The 24,313-nt window shown below is 45.4% G+C and overlaps 1 protein-coding gene across 1 annotated transcript; it reads right to left on the bottom strand.

Annotated features, from left to right (window-relative positions):
• Nucleotides 1–18,646: 18,646 nt before the first annotated feature.
• LOC109783236 (probable aquaporin TIP3-1) lies at nucleotides 18,647–20,056 on the bottom strand. The gene is made up of 3 exons (XM_020341835.3): nucleotides 19,756–20,056; nucleotides 19,367–19,614; nucleotides 18,647–19,271 (listed from the first exon to the last, which is right to left on the bottom strand). Exons 1-3 carry the CDS (start codon nucleotides 19,907–19,909, stop codon nucleotides 18,882–18,884), a joined length of 792 nt encoding a protein of 263 aa, XP_020197424.1. The 5' UTR covers nucleotides 19,910–20,056; the 3' UTR covers nucleotides 18,647–18,881.
• Between the last annotated feature and the right edge of the window lie 4,257 nt (nucleotides 20,057–24,313).

Raw genomic sequence — 24,313 nt, 5'->3', positions numbered from 1 at the left:
AATGGATCAGTCAAAGAAAGGGTTCTTGTCTATGTTACAAGGTGTGAAGTTGAGTCAGACTCAATGCCCGACCACTGCAGAAGATAGAGAGAAAATGAAAGTCATTCTCTATGCCTCAGCCATAGGTTCTATCATGTATGCAATGCTGTGTATCAGACCTGATGTGTGCCTTGCTATTAGTTTAGCAGGGAGGCACCAAAGTAATCCAGGAGTGGATCACTGGACAGCGGTCAAGAACATCCTGAAATACCTGAAAAGGACTAAGGATATGTTTCTCGTTTATGGAGGTGACAAAGAGCTCGTCGTAAATGGTTACGTTGATCAAGCTTTGACACTGATCCGGATGACTCTAAGTCACAAACCGGATACATATTTATATTGAATGGTGGAGCTATCAGTTGGTGCAGTTCCAAACAGAGCGTTGTGCCGGGATCTACGTGTGAAGCGGGGTACATAGCTGCTTCGGAAGCAGCAAATGGAGGAGTCAGGATGAAGGAGTTCATATCCGATCTAGGTGTAATACCTAGTGCATCGGGTCTAATAAAAATCTTTTGTGACAATACTGAAGCAATTGCCTTGGCGAAGGAATCCAGATTTCATAAGAGAACCAAACACATCAAGAGACGCTTTAATTCCATCACGATCAAGTCAAGGAGGGAGACATAGAGATTTTCAAAATACATACGAATCTGAATGTTGCAGACCCATTGACTAAGCCTCTCTCACGAGCAAAACATGATCAGCACCAAGACTCCATGGGTGTTAGAATCATTACTATGTAATCTAGATTATTGACTCTAGTGCAAGTGGGAGACTGAAGAAAATATGCCCTAGAGGCAATAATAAAGTCATTATTTATATTTCCTTATATCATGATAAATGTTTATTATTCATGCTAGAATTGTATTAACCGGAAAGTTAGTACATGTATGAATACATAGACAAACAGGGTGTCCCTAGTATGCCTCCACTTGACTAGCTCGTTAATCAAAGATGGTTAAGTTTTCTAACCATAGACATGTGTTGTCATTTGATGAACGTGATCACATCATTAGAGAATGATGTGGACAAGACCCATCCGTTAGCTTAGCATAATGATCGTTTAGTTTTATTGCTATAGCTTTCTTCATAACTTATACATATTCCTCTGACTATGAGATTATGCAACTCCCGAATACCGGAGGAACACTTTGTGTGCTATCAAACGTCACAACGTAATTGGGTGATTATAAAGATGCTCTACATGTGTCTCCGATGGTGTTTGTTGAGTTGGCATAGATCGAGATTAGGATTTGTCACTTCGAGTATCGGAGAGGTATCTCTGGGCCCTCTCGGTAATGCACATCACTATAAGCCTTGCAAGCAATGTGACTAATGAGTTAGTTGTGGGATGATGCATTATGGAACGAGTAAAGAGACTTGCCGGTAACGAGATTGAACTAGGTATGATGATACCGACGATCGAATCTCGGGCAAGTAACATACCGATGACAAAGGAAATGACGTATGTTGTTATGCGATTTGACAGATAAAGATCTTCGTAGAATATGTAGGAGCCAATATGAGCATCCAGGTTCCGCTATTGGTTATTGACCGAACATGTGTCTCGGTCATGTCTACATAGTTCTTGAACCCATAGGGTCCGCACACTTAACGTTCGATGATGATTTGTATTATGAGTTAAGTGAATTGATGACTGAAGATTGTTCGGAGTCCCGGATGAGATCACGAACATGACGAGGAGTCTCGAAATGGTCAAGAAGTAAAGATTAATATATTGGAAGGTTATATTCGGACACCGGAATGTTCCGGAATGATTCGGGTATTTTTCGGAGTACCGGGAGGTTACCGAAACCCCCCGGGGAAGTAGTGGGCCTTCATGGGCCTTAGTGGAAAGGAGAGGAGGGCCGCAAGGGAGGCCGCCCCCTGCCCCCCTATGGCAAGTCCGAATTGGACTAGGGAGGGGGCGGCACCCCCTTCTTTCCTTCTCCCTCTCCTACTCCTTCCCCCTCTTGGAAAAGGAAGGAGAGTCCAGCTAGGATTGGGAATCCTAGTTGGACTCCTCCTATAGGCGCGCCCCTCCTTGGCCAGCCTCCTCCTCCCCCCTCCTTTATATACGTGGGCAGGGGGCACCCCAAAGCACAACAGACAATCTCTTAGCCGTGTGCGGTGCTCCCCTCCACTGTTTAACACCTTGGTCATATCGTCGTAGTGTTTAGGTGAAGCCCTGCACCGGTAACATCATCATCACCGTCTCCACGCCGTCATGCTGACGGAACTCTCCCTCGTCCTCAACTGGATCAAGAGCTCAAGGGACATCATCGTGCTGAACGTGTGCTGAACATGGAGGTGCCGTACGTTCGGTACTTGGATCGGTTGGATTGTGAAGACGTTCGACTACATCAACCGCGTTACTAAACGCTTCCGCTTTCGGTCTACGAGGGTACTTGGACACACTCTCCCGTATCGTTGCTATGCATCTCTTAAATAGATCTTGCGTGATCGTAGGATTTTTTTTGAAATACTACGTTCCCCAACAAGGCACTACAGTGTAGCATCGCCGGCGCCGTCGGTGGAGCTTTGTTGTGCTGCCGGCAAAGGGAGGGCTCCTGCTGTGTAACATCCCAAATTTTCAATTTGGAATGTTATACATAGATCATCATTTGCATATCATGTTTTATTGCATTTTGACAAATCCTCGATAAATCCTAAGCAACTCAAGGACCCTCGGAGAGAGTTGGGGATTTTCCCGAATTTCTTTTCAACTAATTTTTCCAACGAGGATTGTGGTTTTAATTATTTTTCTCTCCGGAAAAATATTTCATTTTATATAAACGAGAGGGTAAATATGACTTCCCCAAAACAATTGAAATACTGGAGGAAAAATGTTAAAATCATTATTTGAAATTTATTTGGATTTTATTTGCAATTTTTATTGCATTAAAAATATTGCATGTTTTCAAAATATTTATTTTTGGTTTTAAAACATGTTCACCCTATTCTAGATTTTCTAACTAGACGGGGAAAATTTATTTCATATTTTTCTGATTTTTATTTATTTTTCTACGCAATATTTTCCGCGGAACTTATTAAAAAAAACGCGCCCGCGCCGACTGGGCCAAAGGCCCGCCCGCGGCCTCTCCTCCTCCCGCACGGGACCGCGCCGCCCGAGTCCGGCCGCCGCACGCTACCGCCGGCCGACCCCTTCCCCAAGTCGCCGCCGCCCCCCTCCTTATATACCCCCCTCTCTTCTCTCCTCACATCGCCGCCGCCGCCGACATCGCCGCCGCCCGCCCGCACCTCGCCCGCCGCCGCCGCCGGTTGCCTCGCCCGCCGACGCCGCCGGGAGCCCGGAGCCGCCGCCCCTCGCCGCCCTCGCCGCCTCCCCGAGCCCCGCACCCCGCCGCCGAGCCCCGCCCCGCCGGAGCCCCTCGCCGGAGCCCGCCCGACGAGGTACTGCCGCCGGCCGTTTTTCCCGTCGTTGACCGGTTTTCTGTAAAAAAAAACCTTTTGTTTAAAAAATAACCCTAGATCAGTTTTTTTTCGGTTTTCTTATTTCGCGAGCGTTCACCGAACCGTTCGTTTTAACGAACGCGTTCGTCGGTTTTTCTCTGTTAACGAACGTCCGTTATTTCTTTTTCGTCGGATTTTCTCGTTATTTTCTCAGATTTGATTTCTGATCGAATCTTCGAATCTGTTTAACTTCTCGCTCGTTTATCGGAATCAGGTGATTCAAGCGCCTAGGGTTTCGTCTCGAAATTCTCTTTCCGTTTAACCTACTCAAACAAGTTTTTGCTACAGTAAAATTTGACCTAGATCCAGTTTAGCAAACGAAGTTTCTTTCTTTCACCGTTTGACTTTCGTTGCTTCTTTCGAGTTGATTCTTTTTGCAAACCGGAGTTCTTAAGTTGAACTTTCTGGTTGGATCTTTCATTCGAGTTTTACCTGTGCATTAGCTGAGTACTGATTGTATGCTTGTTTGTTTGCGATAGAGTACCCGGAGTGTGCCGCTTGTTACTTCGACTCGCTAGGTTTTGCGGATCATCAGCAAGGCAAGTAACACTTTGATCATACCCCGTTCATACCCAGTTTTATTGCATTAGATCTGTTTTCCTCAAACACTTGCATGATTAGGATCTAATTAAACTGTGGGTATTGGGAAGTAGTTGAGGTAGTACCTATTACCTGTTTTATTTATCAAACCCTTGGGAGTTACTTCTACGTTGCTATTATATTGCCATGCTATGCGTAGACGTGGATTGGGTTTGAGAGATATTCATGACAGATGTGAGATGCTTAATAATGGTTCAACTTAAGGTGGCAACTAAAACTCACATCTGGGTGGATTGAGGCACCTGGAGAACCCAGTGTTGTCTGTATGTATAAGGTCCGCCACCCAGGCTCAAAGGGATCATAAGATTATTCATGCTAGAAACTTCCGTGTGCAGCCACAAGCTATTATGCGCTCTAGCATAGCTGAGTAGGTTACAGGATCTCTTGAAGAGGTGGACTAGCAGATGTAGGGGAAAGTAGGTGTACCGGTCCATCCAGAGTAAAGAGTGATTGTTTCTGAAAGACTGTGTCTCGGTCATCCGTTTCTCAAACATCATGCAGTGCGAGAATCAAGCGGAGGCGATCGAGTCTTGTGGGGAAAAGTGCACAAACCTCTGCAGAGTGTACAAACTGATCATGATTAGCCGTGTCCCCGGTTATGGACAACTTGAGTATCTAGTACCTGGATTATCATTTGAATTCTCATCACCGTGATACTTATAATTAATTTTGTTGGGTTAATGATGTTACTTAATTGGGATTGAGTTGGAGGTACCTTCTCAATGTTTCAACCACCATGATAGTTAAATAAAATTTATTCCTTTGCAGTAGGATAAAATTGGCTTTTCGCAAAAACTGTAACCATAGAGCTTTCCACCAGCCATATATGCATATAGTATAGCATTATTATTGTTCATTGCTCTCTATGTGTTACTTTGCCAGCATATTCTATGTGCTGACCCGTTTTCGGGCTGCAACGTTTCATGTTGCAGACTTTTCAGACGACGAGTAAGGTGCCTTAGGTCGTGGTCTTATACTCAGTGATGCCGCTGGATTTGATGGACTCACTTATCTTCCAAGTCTTCCGCTGTTATCGTTATTAGATGGCCTTAAGCCATGTTTTCATACTTATCTCTTTGGAGATATTCGATGTAATAAGTGTGTGATTGCTACTGTGATATAAATCCTCCATTTGTACTGTGCGTGTCAGCATTACTGATCCAGGGATGACACTGGTGCACAGCAGCACAGACCATTTGAGGTCTGGTCGCTACAAAGTTGGTATCAGAGCACACGCTGACTGTAGGACACGACCACTAAGCTTAAGCCCTAGAAAACTTCTCTCTTCTCATTTCTGACCTCTCTCCACTTTCTACTCTTTTAGGAATGGCGAATGCAAGGAGCAAGTTCATGCAACCAGATGAAGACACGCCGTTTGGTCGACATTTGAAGGAAGTCACCAAGTACTTGAACATAGGAATACCAAGCATCACCGGAACCTACAACGCCACATTACCTGAAGAAGAGAGCTGGAAGATTCAAGTTATCATTCCAGGAAGAACGTTTGCACCAATTACGGAACCCATGAGATTGGTTTTCGAAGCACCAACTTGGAGTTTAGGGAAGAGCATGGCCGCACATATCGCCATGGGACGCATTGGAGAAGTCTATCACCAGGAGCTTAAGGATACAATTTACCAAATTTGTGGACGTCGAGACGCGCAATGGGAGATGATCAAGACCAAGAAGGATGGATCAATTGCAGCTATCATCCAGGAGCAGAACCAACATATTCGACGCCAGGAGAACCAGATGTGCACGGACAAGGAAGAACTGAAGAAGGCAATCACGAAGATCAAGGAGCTCCAAGAAGAACTCAAGGCTACACGCGAAGATTATTTGGAGGAAATCAACGCACTAGTCGGGAAGATTGACGACCTGGAGAATAAGATTGGAGCATTCGTGGGAAATCCAGTGCCAAAAGCAGAAGTCGACGAATGCACTTGTCCGGATAACTACATCATCATCGACGACACCGACTCGGAACCAAGTGAAGACGAATGGATTGATGAAGCTGGAGCAGACATCATGGAGTCTTCAACGGATCAGAATTTTTTGTAGACCACCATATCAGTAGTAGTTTTTCCCCCATCTAGTAGTATAGCTCAAGCACTTTGTAATGTTAGTTAGATCGTTTGTTTTGCCTTGTTTGGATTAATTGAGTGATATTGATTGAATTGTCTCATGAGCATATGGGTAGTGTTTTCTCTCTAGACCTCATTCTATTCTTAATTCTCATCTTTTCTAAACCTATCAGATGCCTCCGAGACGCGACACCGGATTTGTTTTTCCGCCAGAGATCACCCAGTTGATTCAGCAACAGAATGCCCTAATGCAAGTGTTAGTTCAGAACCAAGGCAACAACAACAACAACCCACCGCCACCATCACCTGTTGATCACTTAGCCCGTTTCTTAAGGCTAAACCCGCCGGTGTTTTCCAGTAGCACCGAGCCGATTGTAGCAGATGATTGGCTCCGCAAAGTTGGAAGGGAGTTGACCACTGCAGGATGCACAGATGCGGAAAGAGTGCGTTTTGCCGCACATCAGCTTGATGGACCCACAGCATCATGGTGGGAGAATTATACAGCCACGCACCCTATTGACACTGTCACATGGGACCAGTTTCAGCAAGCTTTCCGTACAGCTCATGTTTCAGCAGGAGCTATGGCTATGAAGAAGCGTGAGTTTTGCAACCTACGCCAAGGAGGACGCACCGTAGGCCAGTATGTGGAGGATTTCAGTAAGTTAGCACGTTATGCACCAGATGACGTTGCTACAGATGCTGCCAAGCAGGAGAAATTCTTAGAAGGACTGAATGATGAGCTGAGTATGCAGTTGATGGTAGCAACTTTCAACAACTACCAGGAGCTGGTAGATAGAGCTCTCATGATTGAAGGGAAGCAACAGCAGATTGAAAACCGCAAGAGGAAGTATGGACAAGGGAAGTACAATTCTGGAGCCCAGCAGAAGCCACGATTTACCCCGAAGCCGGGAGGACAGTTTCAGCATACCCATGGAGGAGGTAGCTCGCACAACCATAATGGCTCCAAGAATGGTAATGGGAATGGAGGAGGAAACGGACAGAACCGCACCAACCCATCTACCCCAACCAAGAGGGATCTAAGTCACATTACTTGTTACAAGTGCCAGAAGACTGGAAACTATGCAACTGATTGTCCCGAAGCCCAAAATGGAAATGGCAATGGAAGCTCTGGGAAGAAGCCGAACCCGTTCAACAAAGGACATGTGAACCACGTGAGCGTGGAGGAGATTGAAGCTCAGCCTGATGCAGTAATAGGTAAGTTTTTGGTTAAGTCATTTACTGCAACTGTTCTTTTCGATACTGGTGCATCGCATTCATACATATCAAGGGGATTCGTAAACAAGTTTAAGATGTCCACCCAAGTCCTCAAAAGCCCCATGTTAGTAACCTCGCCGGGAGCAGAGTATATGGCCACCCAAGGATGTTTTCAGATACCATTGGCCATTGGTAGGCATGTTTTCTCCTCAGACCTCATTGTTTTGGAATCACAAGGTTTGGATGTGATTTTGGGAATGGATTGGCTATCGTTGTATGGAGGAAACATCGATTGTGCCAGCAAGACTATTTTGCTTACCACCCCGGAAGGAAAAAGGATCAAGAATGTATCCAGGCATATGCCGAAAAGGACTCAAGTGAATTCCTTATCAGGAGTTGTACAGGAGGAAGTACCAGTGGTGAAGGATTATTCGGATGTATTTCCAGAAGAGTTACCAGGCATGCCACCAGATAGATACATTGAGTTCTTGATTGAACTTTTGCCAGGCACAGGGCCAATATCTAAGAGACCGTACAGGATGCCCGCAAAGGATTTGGAAGAAATTAAGAAGCAGATCAAGGAGTTATTGGATAAAGGCTATATTCGCCCAAGTTCGTCACCTTGGGGATCACCAGTACTTCTAGTAGAGAAGAAAGATGGATCACTAAGGATGGTTGTTGATTACCGAGGATTGAATGAAGTGACCATCAAAAACAAGTACCCACTGCCGATGATCAATGATTTGTTTGACCGCTTGCAAGGAGCTAAAGTATTTTCCAAGATCGATCTACGATCAGGATACCATCAGTTAAAGATTCGAGAGCAGGATATACCTAAGACGGCATTTACCACCAGATATGGATTGTATGAGTACACCGTTATGTCATTTGGACTGACTAACGCACCAGCCTATTTCATGAACCTGATGAACAAAGTGTTTATGGAGTTTTTGGATAAGTTCGTCGTGGTATTCATTGATGATATTCTAATCTTTTCCAAGGATGAAGAAGAGCATGAGGAGCATTTGCGATTGGTACTTGAGAAGCTCAGAGAACATCAGTTATATGCCAAGTTCAGCAAATGTGAGTTTTGGTTGAAGGAAGTTGGATTCCTTGGACATGTTATTTCTGGAGAAGGAATAGCAGTAGACCCTGCCAAGGTTGACACAGTGACAAGTTGGGAATCACCCACGACAGTTGGAGAAATCTGGAGTTTTCTTGGACTTGCAGGATACTACCGGAGATTTATCGAAAATTTCTCAAGGATTGCTAAGCCCATGACTGAGCTATTGAAGAAGGACACCAAATTCGATTGGACTGAGGAATGTGAAGCTAGTTTCCAAGAGTTGAAGAAACGATTGGTTACATCACCAGTGTTGATTCTGCTAGATCAACGCAAGGACTATGAAGTTTATTGCGACGCTTCTCGTCGAGGACTTGGAGCAGTGCTTATGCAGGAAGGAAGAGTTGTTTCGTATGGTTCACGACAACTTAAACCCCATGAGAAGAATTATGCTACGCACGATTTGGAATTAGCAGCAGTGGTGCATGCATTGAAGACATGGAGACATTTTCTCATCGGAAACCATTGTGAGGTGTACACAGATCACAAGAGTTTGAAGTACATTTTCACGCAGAAGGAGTTAAACCTCAGACAGAGGAGATGGTTGGAGCTCATCAAAGACTATGATATGAGATTACATTATCACCCTGGAAAGGCTAACGTAGTAGCAGACGCGTTGAGCCGCAAGAGTCATGTCAACACCCTCATGATAGGAGAGTTACCTCAGGAGTTAGCCGAGGACCTACGTGAGCTATGTTTGGAGATAGTCCCTAGAGGCTATTTAGCGGCATTGGAGATTCAGTCTACCTTGATGGAAAGGATCAGAGAAGCTCAGAAGACAGACAAGGAGATTGAAGAGATAAAGGAGAAGATGAGCAAAGGAAAAGCCAAGGGATTTCGTGAGGATGAGCACGATACCTTATGGTTTGAGGACCGTGTATATGTGCCAAATGATCCGGAGATCAGGAAGTTGATTTTGCAAGAAGCCCATGATTCACCATACTCGATTCACCCAGGGAATACCAAGATGTATTTGGATTTGAAGAATACTTTCTGGTGGACCGGAATGAAGAAGGATATTGCGGAGTTTGTAGCAGTTTGTGATGTATGCCAGAGAGTGAAGGCAGAGCATCAGAAGCCAGCAGGATTGCTGCAACCATTGCCGATACCCGAATGGAAGTGGGATAAAATAGGCATGGATTTTATCACAGGATTACCCAGGACTCGTTCAGGCTATGACTCGATATGGGTTGTAGTCGACCGTTTGACGAAAGTGGCTCATTTCATTCCAGTAAAGACCACTTACACCAGTGCTAAGTTGGCAAAGATATACATGACCAGGATAGTATGTTTGCATGGAGTTCTGAGGACCACTGTATCAGACAGAGGAACCCAATTTACCTCGAAGTTTTGGAAGCAGCTACATGAAACATTGGGAACCAGGCTGGAATTTAGTACAGCATTTCACCCGCAGACAGATGGACAGACCGAGAGAGTCAACCAGATTTTGGAGGACATGTTGAGAGCATGTGCGCTAGATTATGGATCTAGTTGGGACGACAATTTTCCATATGCGGAGTTTTCATATAACAACAGTTATCAAACCAGTTTGAAGATGGCCCCTTTCGAAGCTTTGTACGGAAGGAGGTGTAGAACACTGTTGTTGTGGGACGAAGTTGGAGACCGTCAGTTGTTTGGACCAGATTTGATTAAGGAGTCTGAACAGAAAGTAAGGTTGATTCGCGATAGGCTCAAGGTAGCCCAGTCCAGGCAGAAGAGTTATGCTGATTCTAAACGCAAGGAGACAGTTCACGAAGTCGGAGACAGAGTGTATCTTCGAGTATCACCACTTTGAGGAGTAAAGCGCTTTGGAGTTAAGGGAAAGTTAGCGCCTCGTTTTATCGGACCATACAGAGTGTTGGAACGTATGGGAGAAGTTGCCTACAAGCTGGAATTGCCCGAAGGATTGTCGGGAGTACATGATGTATTTCATGTTTCGCAGTTGAAGAAGTGCCACGCAGAAATGGCTGAGATACCACTGAGAGATACTGTGCCACTGGAAGCGATTCAGTTGGAAAGTGATTTGACTTATGAGGAGAAACCCGTTAAGATTCTCGAGTATGCCAGCCGAGTTACCCGCAGCAAGGTTATCAAGTTTTGCAAAGTCCAGTGGAGTCACCACACAGAAGATGAGGCCACCTGGGAGCGAGAGGAAGATCTACGGAAAAACCACTCCCATCTGTTTTCTAGCCAACCCGAATCTCGAGGGCGAGATTCATCTTAAGGGGGGTAGGTTTGTAACATCCCAAATTTTCAATTTGGAATGTTATACATAGATCATCATTTGCATATCATGTTTTATTGCATTTTGACAAATCCTCGATAAATCCTAAGCAACTCAAGGACCCTCGGAGAGAGTTGGGGATTTTCCCGAATTTCTTTTCAACTAATTTTTCCAACGAGGATTGTGGTTTTAATTATTTTTCTCTCTGGAAAAATATTTCATTTTATATAAACGAGAGGGGAAAATATGACTTCCCCAAAACAATTGAAATACTGGAGGAAAAAAGTTAAAATCATTATTTGAAATTTATTTGGATTTTATTTGCAATTTTTATTGCATTAAAAATATTGCATGTTTTCAAAATATTTATTTTTGGTTTTAAAACATGTTCACCCTATTCTAGATTTTCTAACTAGACGGGGAAAATTTATTTCATATTTTTCTGATTTTTATTTATTTTTCTACGCAATATTTTCCGCGGAACTTATTTAAAAAAAAACGCGCCCGCGCCGACTGGGCCAAAAGCCCAGCCGACGGCCCGCCCGCGGCCTCTCCTCCTCCCGCACGGGACCGCGCCGCCCGAGTCCGGCCGCCGCACGCTACCGCCGGCAGACCCCTTCCCCAAGTCGCCGCCGCCCCCCTCCTTATATACCCCCCCTCTCTTCTCTCCTCGCCCGCCGCCGCCGCCGACATCGCCGCCGCCGCCGACATCGCCGCCGCCGCCGACATCGCCGCCGCCGCCGACATCGCCGCCGCCCGCCCGCACCTCGCCCGCCGCCGCCGCCGGTTGCCTCGCCCGCCGCCGCCGCCGGGAGCCCGGAGCCGCCGCCCCTCGCCGCCCTCGCCGCCTCCCCGAGCCCCACACCCCGCCGCCGAGCCCCGCCCCGCCGGAGCCCCTCGCCGGAGCCCGCCCGACGAGGTACTGCCGCCGGCCGTTTTTCCCGTCGTTGACCGGTTTTCTGTAAAAAAAAACCTTTTGTTAAAAAAAACCTAGATCGGTTTTTTCGGTTTTCTTATTTCACGAGCGTTCACCGAACCGTTCGTTTTAACGAACGCGTTCGTCGGTTTTTCTCTGTTAACGAACGTCCGTTATTTAACCGTTCGTCCGTTTTTTCTTTTTCATCGGATTTTCTCGTTATTTTCTCAGATTCGATTTCTGATCGAATCTTCGAATCTGTTTAACTTCTCGCTCGTTTATCGGAATCAGGTGATTCAAGCGCCTAGAGTTTCGTCTCGAAATTCTCTTTCCGTTTAACCTACTCAAACAAGTTTTTGCTACAGTAAAATTTGACCTAGATCCAGTTTAGCAAACGAAGTTTCTTTCTTTCGCCGTTTGACTTTCGTTGCTTCTTTCGAGTTGATTTTTTTTGCAAACCGGAGTTCTTAAGTTGAACTTTCTGGTTGGATCTTTCATTCGAGTTTTACCTGTGCATTAGCTGAGTACTGATTGTATGCTTGTTTGTTTGCGATAGAGTACCCGGAGTGTGCCGCTTGTTACTTCGACTCGCTAGGTTTTGCGGATCATCAGCAAGGCAAGTAACACTTTGATCATACCCCGTTCATACCCAGTTTTATTGCATTAGATCTGTTTTCCTCAAACACTTGCATGATTAGGATCTAATTAAACTGTGGGTATTGGGAAGTAGTTGAGGTAGTACCTATTACCTGTTTTATTTATCAAACCCTTGGGAGTTACTTCTACGTTGCTATTATATTGCCATGCTATGCGTAGACGTGGATTGGGTTTGAGAGATATTCATGACAGATGTGAGATGCTTAATAATGGTTCAACTTAAGGTGGCAACTAAAACTCACATCTGGGTGGATTGAGGCACCTGGAGAACCCAGTGTTGTCTGTATGTATAAGGTCCGCCACCCAGGCTCAAAGGGATCATAAGATTATTCATGCTAGAAACTTCCGTGTGCAGCCACAAGCTATTATGCGCTCTAGCATAGCTGAGTAGGTTACAGGATCTCTTGAAGAGGTGGACTAGCAGATGTAGGGGAAAGTAGGTGTACCGGTCCATCCAGAGTAAAGAGTGATTGTTTCTGAAAGACTGTGTCTCGGTCATCCGTTTCTCAAACATCATGCAGTGCGAGAATCAAGCGGAGGCGATCGAGTCTTGTGGGGAAAAGTGCACAAACCTCTGCAGAGTGTACAAACTGATCATGATTAGCCGTGTCCCCGGTTATGGACAACTTGAGTATCTAGTACCTGGATTATCATTTGAATTCTCATCACCGTGATACTTATAATTAATTTTGTTGGGTTAATGATGTTACTTAATTGGGATTGAGTTGGAGGTACCTTCTCAATGTTTCAACCACCATGATAGTTAAATAAAATTTATTCCTTTGCAGTAGGATAAAATTGGCTTTTCGCAAAAACTGTAACCATAGAGCTTTCCACCAGCCATATATGCATATAGTATAGCATTATTATTGTTCATTGCTCTCTATGTGTTACTTTGCCAGCATATTCTATGTGCTGACCCGTTTTCGGGCTGCAACGTTTCATGTTGCAGACTTTTCAGACGACGAGTAAGGTGCCTTAGGTCGTGGTCTTATACTCAGTGATGCCGCTGGATTTGATGGACTCACTTATCTTCCAAGTCTTCCGCTGTTATCGTTATTAGATGGCCTTAAGCCATGTTTTCATACTTATCTCTTTGGAGATATTCGATGTAATAAGTGTGTGATTGCTACTGTGATATAAATCCTCCATTTGTACTGTGCGTGTCAGCATTACTGATCCAGGGATGACACTGGTGCACAGCAGCACAGACCATTTGAGGTCTGGTCGCTACATGCTGCGAGCATGCGGCATTGCTTCCCAATGCGGCGACGCGTTGACCCATCCAATGGCTATAAGGGGATGGATCGAACGGCTGGCTAAAAAAATCAGTCAGTTGATCCGTGGCAGTGGCCAATAATTTATTTTAAGCTTGCAGTTCCGTCACGAAACTTTGGATTGGGGGTTTAAGCCAGCTATTAAAGGGCAGGACTTTCAGGCCATGTCCATGATCTCCTAGTCAATTGCGGGCTCTATTCCCTATGCAAGAGAGCAAATGAGACGCGTGCGTCTCTTTTCTGGCGAAGTGATATTGTATGGGAATAACTAAGCAAGGGTTATCTTTATGTGGGACCTCCAACGGTCACTTTATGTGCCCTGGCGCTATCTTTGGATTTCTTTTTTTATTTCACTGTACGCGTTTTTTGGTTTCAAACAGTTTATTCTGTTTTTTCAAATTTTCGGTCTTCGCCTAGTTTTTCTTGGCATGGATTTTTTTTGCATGGAAAAAAATATGCATCCTCAAGAAGCACATATTTGTTTCGTGTGGTAACATAGATATGCTTCCGCGAGAAGCACAAATTTGCTTTTGCGATATGCACAGTTGTGCTTCTTAAAAAAACTATGCTTTCACGGGATACACATATTTGCTTCTCGTGTAAGCACAGATTTCCTGTGCTTCTTGGGGGAAAATATATGTGCTTTCACGAGAAGCATAATTTACTTCACGTAAAAGCACAGATTTGCTTTCACTAGAAGCACAACTATGCTTCTCGAAAAAGGGGAAATCACAACCTGTGCCTCCAAAGAAAAAAGGGAAAACACAGCCTGCGCTACCAAAGAAAAAAGAAAAAAAACCGCAACCATGCTTTTGTGCCCTAGTTTATTACTTTCATTTTTTGGTATTCTTTTTTTTTGCGTGAATCGTTATTTAAAGGGTATTCATTGTTTTTGGTTTTTGTTCCTTTCCCATTTTTTGTTTTATGGTTTTTTCATGAAAAAATGTTCGTCGAAACCTATTAACATGGATCTAATTTTGAAGATCTTAATGTGAAAAAACCAACAGCGAAAACGGTTCAGTATTTGGATGCATAGTTCCAGACATAAAATGTTTTGGAAAAATGAGTCTACGGAAAAAGGTAAACTCCCAGGTTGTGACAAGTGATGCACATGCAGTGTGCCATTTTTCAAACCGGAGAAGGGGTACAACTTAAGTAGTGATTTCGCATATTTGATGATGACCACATCAAACATTCGACCTTTTGCATAGGCTGCGACCAACTGGGCCAGCCATCAACGATGAACAGAGTGTGCTGCTTTTCTCTTTACTATCTTTGGTATTTTTAATTTTTGTTTTTTTCCTGTTTTTCTTAACCTCATATTAAAAGAAACGTTCGACACTTTTTTAAATAACACATTTACAATTTTTGTTCCTTTTTTGTATGAATATTTTTTATAAAACTTGATTTTCTGAACTATGAACAATTTTCTGAAATTCCACACATTGTTTGGAAAAGGAGAACATTTTTCTGAAACACAATTTTATTTTCAATTTCAACATTTTTCTATTTTTGAATATTTTTTAAAACTTCAAACAAAATTTGAAATTTCTGAACTATTTTAAAACTTCTGGAAAAATACCAATAAAGAGAAAACGGAAATAGAAAACCCAAAATTCTATTCAGGAACCTTCCAAAAGGTTCCCAAAGGGATCTCCCTTGCACCCACCTATGGTTTGCTCGCTTGCTCTTTGTGCGAAGCAGCGGCAACTTGCCGCAGAGAGCGGCGTATATGGTTTCCATTTTCTGGCGGCCGCTTCACTTCAAGGATCTGAAGAATGATCAATGATTGGCTAGGGTTAAGGACTTTACATTTGTCTGTATGGGCCAACGGAAGAAATATTCGATCTTGGTGGGCAAACATGTCGGCCCACACTGTTACGATGGCCTCCCTGATCATGCTTCTGGACTGGACTACTTGGAAGAGAGAAACGCCTGTGTTAATGAATGTTAATTAGTTTCTACATACAGCTCACAACATATATGCACACAACAACTCCCTATGAAAAGAAATCATGTATGTGAAATCAAATATGAAGAAAAGATCTGATTCCCCAAAACCATATTTGAACATCTTCACTTGTAACTATCATCTACCTATTAGTATCTCCTCTATAGGACAAGGACTCGTGGAGTAGTTCATATCAGGCGTAATTCGTACCACGAGATGCAAACAATTAGTACACTCGGTCAGAAGAAACTTCATGATACCTCAGGAGTTTTTGCGGAAATTGGTTGCAACACATTAAGCGATATTTGGTTGTATGGAATATGATTATTTTGATTAATATTATCTTTTTAGAGCGGAGGCACTTGCCTGGCTTTAACTGAGGCAGTTAAACAGTACAGAAGCCGACAACAAAACCGAGGTTCAAAGAACTAAAAAAGAAGACAATACGATACAAGCCGAAAGGCTAATAACAACAACGCAGCGCCGGTCGTGGGCAAGTGAAGGTGTTCACGACGCCCAAGGGTGGGTGGCTCCATGCCCATGGAGTCCCTAATTTGGATTGATATTATAACTAAAAATACATGATATGTTGCTGCAATTAAAATTATCCAGCCTCTAATGTGAGGTGGGCTCGCATGTCATGTCAAAGGGAGCACAAAATGAAACTAGAGTTTTGTAGAAACACAAGGAGAACGTGAAACTAGAACCGGAATGTCAGACACTCCTCGAACCCAACCGATTCCTGAGACAGGCATGGGTAGGCCTAGATGTGACAGACGTGCCCAACCCATATCTGAGACAGGTGTGGGTAGGCCTAGATGTGCACGGACGCGTCCGTCACGTCGTATCCAAGAGACCGGACCCATCCAAAATCCCTCAAATTGACCTAGTATATCAAATCGACTGCCCTCCTTTCATGTATGTCCTCCATTTTTCGTAACTGCCTCCTTCAATGTCCGTCCTCCATTTTTCACGTCTGCCTCCTTCCATGTCCGTCCTTCGGCTCTCAAATTGACTGCCCTTCTTTCATGTCCATTCTCTATTTTTCGCATCTGTCTAGGTCCTTTGTCGATGACATGGGACAAGGTTCATTTTTTGCCCCACTTTGAGTTTACGTATTAGTGTTGCATATGTCATTGAATCAATTTTGTTATATATGATGTTAGTTTATCTGTGATCAGGGTCATTTTTAGGAAGATATCATGGCGGACATAAATATACGTAATCAAGGACAGTCAAGAACCAATGCATTATGACTTGAAGAATAGCAACTCCCGTATATATGATGTTAGAAAAACATCACACAAGCCCTTCTTGAAAGTGAAGGCAGGGATTAATTGACACCAGAAGAGGGTAGACAACAAATTAAAATAGACTTAGAGAAGCATGAAGGCAGTGTTCGGTAACCCACCTGCTCCTAAAATACGAGGAGCTGCAGAGTGAAGGGACTGCAACTCCGTGCTTTTTAACTGTAGCTCCGCCTGTTCACGGAGCAGAGCGGTGGAGTGGAGGGACTCCGAACAGGGCTGAAGTCTCAACAAGGCAAAGATTTCATCGGAGGATTCAAGGATCATTGCTACTCTCTTGGATCCGGAAGGCAAAAAGTGACTTTAGGCGAAGAACAAGAAGCTCAACACGTGAAAAGAGTGTAGCCGCACCGAACAATTCATTCCTGTATCACCTATCTATGAATTATCGTATTTTCTTGGGGCACGTTTACTTTGTTGCATTGTCCAATTGTTGATGAATTTGTGCTATATGATGGATCGTGCATGAACCCCAGAAAGAAAGAACTAGCATTGTGTAATTGTTGGTGAATTTGATTGTCTAATTGTTGGTGAATTTGTGTTATATGATGGATCATGCATGGACCCCAGAAAGAACGGACTAGCAGTACAGTAGGCAAATTGCGAACCAACCTGTCCCAGCTCATCGAAGTTTCTAAGTCCTGATGCTCGCATTTATTTATAGATTTATTCAGGATTTTGGCGATGCGTTATATGATGGATCGTGCATGGACCCTAGAAAGAACGGACTAGCAGTATAGTAGGCAAATTGCGAACCAACCTGTCCCAGCTCACCAAAGTTTCTAAGTCCTGATGCTCGCATTTATTTATGAATTTATTCAGAATTTTCGGCGATGCGTATTCAGCCCATAGTTCAAGTCCTTATGTTCGCATTTATTTCTGAATTTATTTTAAAATTTTCGGTGATGCGTATTCAGTGGGAAGAGATGTTCAGGATTTTCGGCGATATGCATATTCAGCCCATAGTTCAAGATTTATTTAGAATTTTCGGCGATGCGTATTCAGCCTATAGTTCAAGTTTTTATGCTCGCATTTATTTCTGAATTTATTTCAAGACGCTCGCATTTATTTCTGAATTTATTTCAAGATTTTCGGCGATGCGTTCTGAATTTATTTCAAGATTTATTTCAAGACGCTCGCATTTATTTCTGAATTTATTTCAAGATTTTCGGCGATGCGTTCTGAATTTATTTCAAGATTTTCGGCGATGCGTATTCAGTGGGAAGAGATCTTATGCTCGCATTTATTTCTGAATTTATTTTAAGACGCTCGCATTTATTTCTGAATTTATTTTAAGATTCTGAATTTATTTTAAGATTTTCGGCGATGCGTTCTGAATTTATTTCAAGATTTTCGGCGATGCGTATTCAGTGGAAAGAGACGTTCAGGATTTTCGGCGATACATATTCAGCCCATAGTTCAAGTCCTGATGCTCGCATTTATTTTTGAATTTGTTTCAAGATTTTCGGGGATGCTCGCATTTATTTTTGAATTTGTTTCAAGATTTTCGGGGATGCGTATTCAGTGAGAAGAGACGTCCGACGGGTTTCCTACGGTGACTTCGTAAATGCCGGCTCAGTCTTTCAGAGATGCTGACTTCGTAAATGCCGGCTCAGTCTTTCAGAGATGCTCTGACTTCGTAAATGCCGGCTCAGTCTTTTGCTCTGACTTCGTAAATGCCGCTTCAGTCTTCCAGAGATCGTGCGTGTACGCTTGCTTATGTACTGTGTTAAAAAAAAGATAAAGATATTATATTGCACTGGGAAATTACATACTGTGTTAGAGAAAAAAACAGATGAAGATACTATATTGCACTGGAAACTTATTACACAAAACGGAGCAAACATCACCTCGGAGATACTATAGGGGCAACCATGCACAGCAAGGCCACCCTCCATTATTAACCAACACACTAAATATAGAAACAAAAAGCCATACATACATATATAGCGATAAAGCATAGCTGCAAGTGTTGGATTTCAAGGATTTGAAGCAGCAGCTGCGGCGGTGGCGGCTAGTAGTCCTCCGGCGCGAGCGGCTGGTGGGCGTGGGCGGCGGTCTCGGTAGACGGCATGACGACGTACTCGTAGAGGAGCCCAGCGAGGCCGGAGCCGAGGAAGGGCCCGAGCCAGTAGACCCAGTGGTGCCTCCACCGCCACCCGACGAGCGCCGGCCCGAAGACCCGCGCCGGGTTCATCGCGGCGCCATCGAACGGCCCGCCGGCGAGTATGTTAGCCCCGAGCAGGAACCCCACGGCGAGCGGCCCGATGGTGCCCACGTGGCCCCTCTTGGGGTCGATCAGCGTCGCGTAGTAGGCGTACATGAGGCCGAACGTCATCACCGCCTCCAGCAGCACCGCGTGCCAGTCCCCCACCCCCGACGCCAGGGAGAAACCGGGCGGCCGCTGCGAACGCCATCACAAGATCGATTAATTAGCTTCTGCTGTGATTAATTAGATAGATGGTGCTGGCGAGGAAGATCGAAGAAAGATAGTAGTACCATGCCTCCGGTGGTGAGGCGGAGGAGGAGGGAGGCGACGATGGCGCCGAGGAGCTGCGCGATCCAGTAGAAGAGGGCGCGCACGAGGGTGATGCGGCCGCCGAGCAGCGCGCCGAAGGTGATGGCCGGGTTGACGTGGCCCCCGGAGATGTTCACGGCCACGGACACCGCCACGGCCAGCGCCAGCGCGTGTGCCAGCGCCACGGCCACCAGCCCGCCCGCCGTGCTCATGTCATGGTAGAGCTTCCCTGCAAGCACACACACACGCATACACGCACGTCTTGAGACCGTCGATGTTTAACCAAGCTAGGCTAGATAGATCCATGGTACGGTGGACGAAGCTGGCCATGCACGGATGATGGATGCTCGTAGCTAGGTGGGGCGCGTACCGAGGGAGAGGATGGAGCCCTCGGCGGCGAAGACGAAGATGGCCGTGGCGAGGAACTCGGAGATGGCGGCGCGGATGGTGTCCGGGTGCGTCGCGTCCTCGCTGCGCCCCATGGTAAACCCCCGCCGCCCCGTCGTCCGCGCCGCCGTGCTCATCCTGACCGACGCACGTACGTACCAAAGCAAGCAAGCCGCTCTTCTCTTCTCAACTCAACTCTTCTTTCTTGCCGACGATACGAGGATGTGACCAAGTGTGGCCGCACTGGCGTTAATACAAGTAGAAGTAGTGTGTGAGTTGTGAGGATGGCCGCCGCGTGCGCGCGTGGCTTATAACGTGGCCGCTGGTGGAGCCGCGGCCGCTACACGTGTGCGGGAGGACGCCCCAGAGCGGTGGCACGTCTCACGTCTGGTCAGGAGGCTCGGTTGCCCGTGCATGGCAAACCCTGCGTGTGCGGCGTGCACCCACCGCGCGCGACCATATGTGGTACGTGTAGTGTATGTGACCCGCGGCGGCTTCGCTCGGCGTGTTAATCTTATCCGGTGGCCAGGCTCCTCGCACCACCTGCCAGGTCATGGACATGCATGTAAGACACTGCGGCGCGGGTAGGTGCGGTGCTCTGTCTTGCCTTACGCACGAAGTTTTCTTCTTGCGGGAGCAGAGCACCTATAGCTCAGGTGGCTGAAATTTTCTCTGTATCGATCAATTTTACTCTGGAACGTCTGATTCACATCATCCAACGTAGCCCATTGACCCAAGTTAAGTTTCAGTCGATTACAATACACAGCCCGATCAAAGCACAGCAGCAGAATAGAGGTAGTACTGCTATAATTTCTAGCCGACCCCTTATAACCGGTTAGAGAAATAAAATTTCTGTTTTACTCCTCTAACCGGCACATAGCCGATCCCTTATCTGCCGTAAAGAAATACAGTTTTACTCTTCCTCCCAAATTTCTTTCGAAATTTACTCCCCCGCGTGGCGGCCGAGTAAAAGTCGTGCCTCTTCTTCGCACCCCCCCTCCTGCCCCTGCAAATTCGCCGGCGCGACTCGCGGCGACCGCCCGTCGGCCCCACCATTTCCTCGTTGCCCCCTACCCTCTGCCGCCCTTCTGCCTGGTGAGGGAGTCCTGGATTAAGGGGTCCTCGGGCGTTCGGGCAATGTAACGTGGGCCGGACTAATGGGCCGTGAAGATACAAGACAGAAGTCTTCCTCCCGTGTCCGGATGGGACACTCCTTTGGGTGGAAGGCAAGCTTGGCCTTCGGATATGAAGATTCCTTTCTCTGCAAACCGACTCTGTACAACCCTAGGTCCCTCCGGTGTCTATATAAACCGGAGGATTTAGTCCGTGGAGGCAATCATAATCATACAGGCTAGACATCTAGGGTTTAGCCATTACGATCTCGAGGTAGATCAACTCTTGTAAACTCCATATTCATCCAAGACAATCAAGCAGGAAGTAGGGTATTACCTCCATCAAGAGGGCCCGAACCTGGGTAAACGTCGTGCCCTGTCTCCTGTTACCTTCGATCCTCAGACGCACAGTTCGGGACCCCCTACCCGAGATCTGCCGGTTTTGACACCGACATTGGTGCTTTCATCGAGAGTTCCACTGTGCCGTCGACAGAAGGCTCGATGGCTCCATCAATCATCTACAACAATGCTGCCCTAAGGGAGGTCTTTCTCTCCGGCCTGATCTTTGTGTTCAGCGGCTTCGCAGTGCGGGCCAACTCGCTTGGCCATCTAGAGCAGATCGACAGCTACGCCCCAGGTCACCAGATCAGTTTTGGAAATCTGGATTATGTCGCCGATATCCGAGGAGATTTGATCTTCCAAGAGTTCGCGACCCCAACCTCCGATCTGGCCTTAGATCCGGAGCGCATCACCAGGTCCGAAGACGAGATGTCCGAGCCCGCCGGACTCTCTGCGGCTATTGAGCCTAGTACGGGAGAGCCGGAGGAAGTAGTGTCATCGATAATCATCATGAAGCCGGACTCTTCTCCGAACATTGGCTCCGGACCCTCGGACTCAGCATCGTGTGAGCTCGGCCAAGGAGTTTCCTTCCCGCCCTACTCCACGGACTCTCTTCTCCCTGGCCAAACCTCGCCTTTAAGCGAGGCTCTGGACTTAATGCGATCTCTCGTCATTATAGAAGGGCAACGTCCGAAGTACGCCCAGCCAAGACTAGGGGCTGAGAGCGGGGAATTTACGTCCCACCCACCACCCACTTCATAGCCACTGTCGAGGACCTAACCGACATGCTTGACCGTAACTCCGAAGACATCGATGGTATGGACGTCGATGCCGGAGACGAACAAATCCAAAACCCGCCGCATAGCGGACGCTGGGCGGTGCTACCTCTTGAGCACTGCGTTGGTTTTCCCTTGAAGAGGAAAGGGTAATGCAGTAGAGAAGCGTAAGTATTTCCCTCAGTTTTTGGGAACCAAGGTATCAATCCAGTAGGAGGCCACGCATGAGTCCCTCGCACCTACACAAACAAATAAAATCCTCGCAACCAACGCAATAATGGGGTTGTCAATCCCTTCACGGTCACTTACGAAAGTGAGATCTGATAGATATGATAAGATAATATTTTTGGTATTTTTATAATAAAGATGCAAAGTAAAATAAAAGGCAATGAAAATAGCTAAGTGTTGGAAGATTAATATGATGGAAAATAGACCCCGGGGCCATAGGTTTCACTAGTGGCTTCTCTCGAGAGCATAAGTATTACGGTGGGTAAACAAATTACTGTTGAGCAATTGACAGAATTGAGCATAGTTATGAGAATATCTAGGTATGATCATGTATATAGGCATCACGTCCGCGACAAGTAGACCTACTCCTGCCTGCATCTACTACTATTAATCCACACCGACCGCTATCCAGCATGCATCTAGAGTATTAAGTTCAAAAGAACAGAGTAACGCTTTAAGTAAGATGACATGATGTAGAGGGATAAACCATGCAATATGAAATAAACCCCATCTTGGTATCCTCGATGGCAACAATACAATACGTGCCTTGCTGCCCCTACTGTCACTGGGAAAGGACACCGCAAGATTGAACCCAAAGCTAAGCACTTCTCCCATTGCAAGAAAGATCAATCTAGTAGGCCAAACCAAACTGATAATTCGAAGAGACTTGCAAAGATAACCAATCATACATAAAAGAATTCAGAGAAGATTCGAATATTGTTCATAGATAAACTTGATCATAAACCCACAATTCATCGGTCTCAACAAACACACCGCAAAAGAAGATTATATCGAATAGATCTCCAAAAGAGAGGGGGAGAACATTGTATTGAGATCCAAAAAGAGAGAAGAAGCCATCTAGCTAATAACTATGGACCCGAAGGTCTGAGGTAAACTACTCACACATCATCGGAGAGGCTATGGTGTTGATGTAGAAGCCCTCCATGATCGATGCCCCCTCCGGCGGAGCTCCGGAAAAGGCCCCAAGATGGGATCTCACGGGTACAGAAGGTTGCGGCGGTGGAATTAGGTTTTTGGCTCCGTATCTCGTAGGTATATATAGGAGGAAGAAGTACGTCGGTGGAGCAACGTGGGCCCCACGAGGGTGGAGGGCGCGCCTAGGGGGGTAGGCGCCCCCCTACCTCGTGCCTTCCTGGTTGATGTCTTGACGTAGGGTCCAAGTCTTCTGGATCATGTTCATTCCGAAAATCACGTTCCCGAAGGTTTCATTCCGTCTAGACTCCGTTTGATATTCTTTTTCTGCGAAACTCTGAAATAGGCAAAAACAACAATTCTGGGCTGGGCCTCCGGTTAATAGGTTAGTCCCAAAAATAATATAAAAGTGTATAATAAAGTCCATTAATGTCCAAAACAGAATATAATATAGCATGGAACAATAAAAAATTATAGAAACGTTGGAGACGTATCAAGCATCCCCAAGCTTAATTCCTGCTCGTCCTCGAGTAGGTAAATGATAAAAATAGAATTTTTGATGTGGAATGCTACTTGGCATAATTTCAATGTAATTCTCTTAATTGTGGTATGAATATTCAGATCTGAAAGATTCAAGACAAAATTTTAATATTGACATAAAAATAATAATACGTCAAGCATACTAACTAATCAATTATGTCTTCTCAAAATAACATGGCCAAAGAAAGTTATCCCTACAAAATCATATAGTCTGGCTATGCTCTATCTTCACCACACAAAGTATTTAAATCATGCACAACTCCGATGACAAGCCAAGCAATTGTTTCATACTTTTGATGTTCTCAAACTTTTTCAATCTTCACGCAATACATGAGCGTGAGCCATGGACATAGCACTATATGTGGAATAGAATGGTGGTTGTGGAGAAGACAAAAAAGGAGAATATAGTCTCACATCAACTAGGCGTATCAACGGGCTATGGAGATGCCCATTAATAGATATCAATGTGAGTGAGTAGGGATTGCCATGCAACGGATGCACTAGAGCTATAAGTATATGAAAGCTCAACAAAAGGAACTAAGTGGGTGTGCATCCAACTCGCTTGCTCACGAAGACCTAGGGCATTTTGAGGAAGCCCATCATTGGAATATAC

The sequence above is a fragment of the Aegilops tauschii genome, chromosome 1, assembly GCF_002575655.3.
Source record: "Aegilops tauschii subsp. strangulata cultivar AL8/78 chromosome 1, Aet v6.0, whole genome shotgun sequence".
Lineage (NCBI taxonomy): Eukaryota > Viridiplantae > Streptophyta > Magnoliopsida > Poales > Poaceae > Aegilops > Aegilops tauschii.
Note: the sequence above shows the minus strand (reverse complement) of the source record. Positions and strands in the feature narration are given on the sequence as shown.

Bases quoted from the DNA above. Each gene is read 5' to 3' on its own strand.
- LOC109783236 (XM_020341835.3), bottom strand. From the start codon at position 19,909: ATGAGCACGGCGGCGCGGACGACGGGGCGGCGGGGGTTTACCATGGGG. The intron at 19,615-19,755 runs GTACGCGCCCCA...GTGTGCTTGCAG, and splicing joins GGGCTCCATCCTCTCCCTCG to GGAAGCTCTACCATGACATG. The intron at 19,272-19,366 runs GTACTACTATCT...TGGCGTTCGCAG, and splicing joins GCCTCACCACCGGAGGCATG to CGGCCGCCCGGTTTCTCCCT.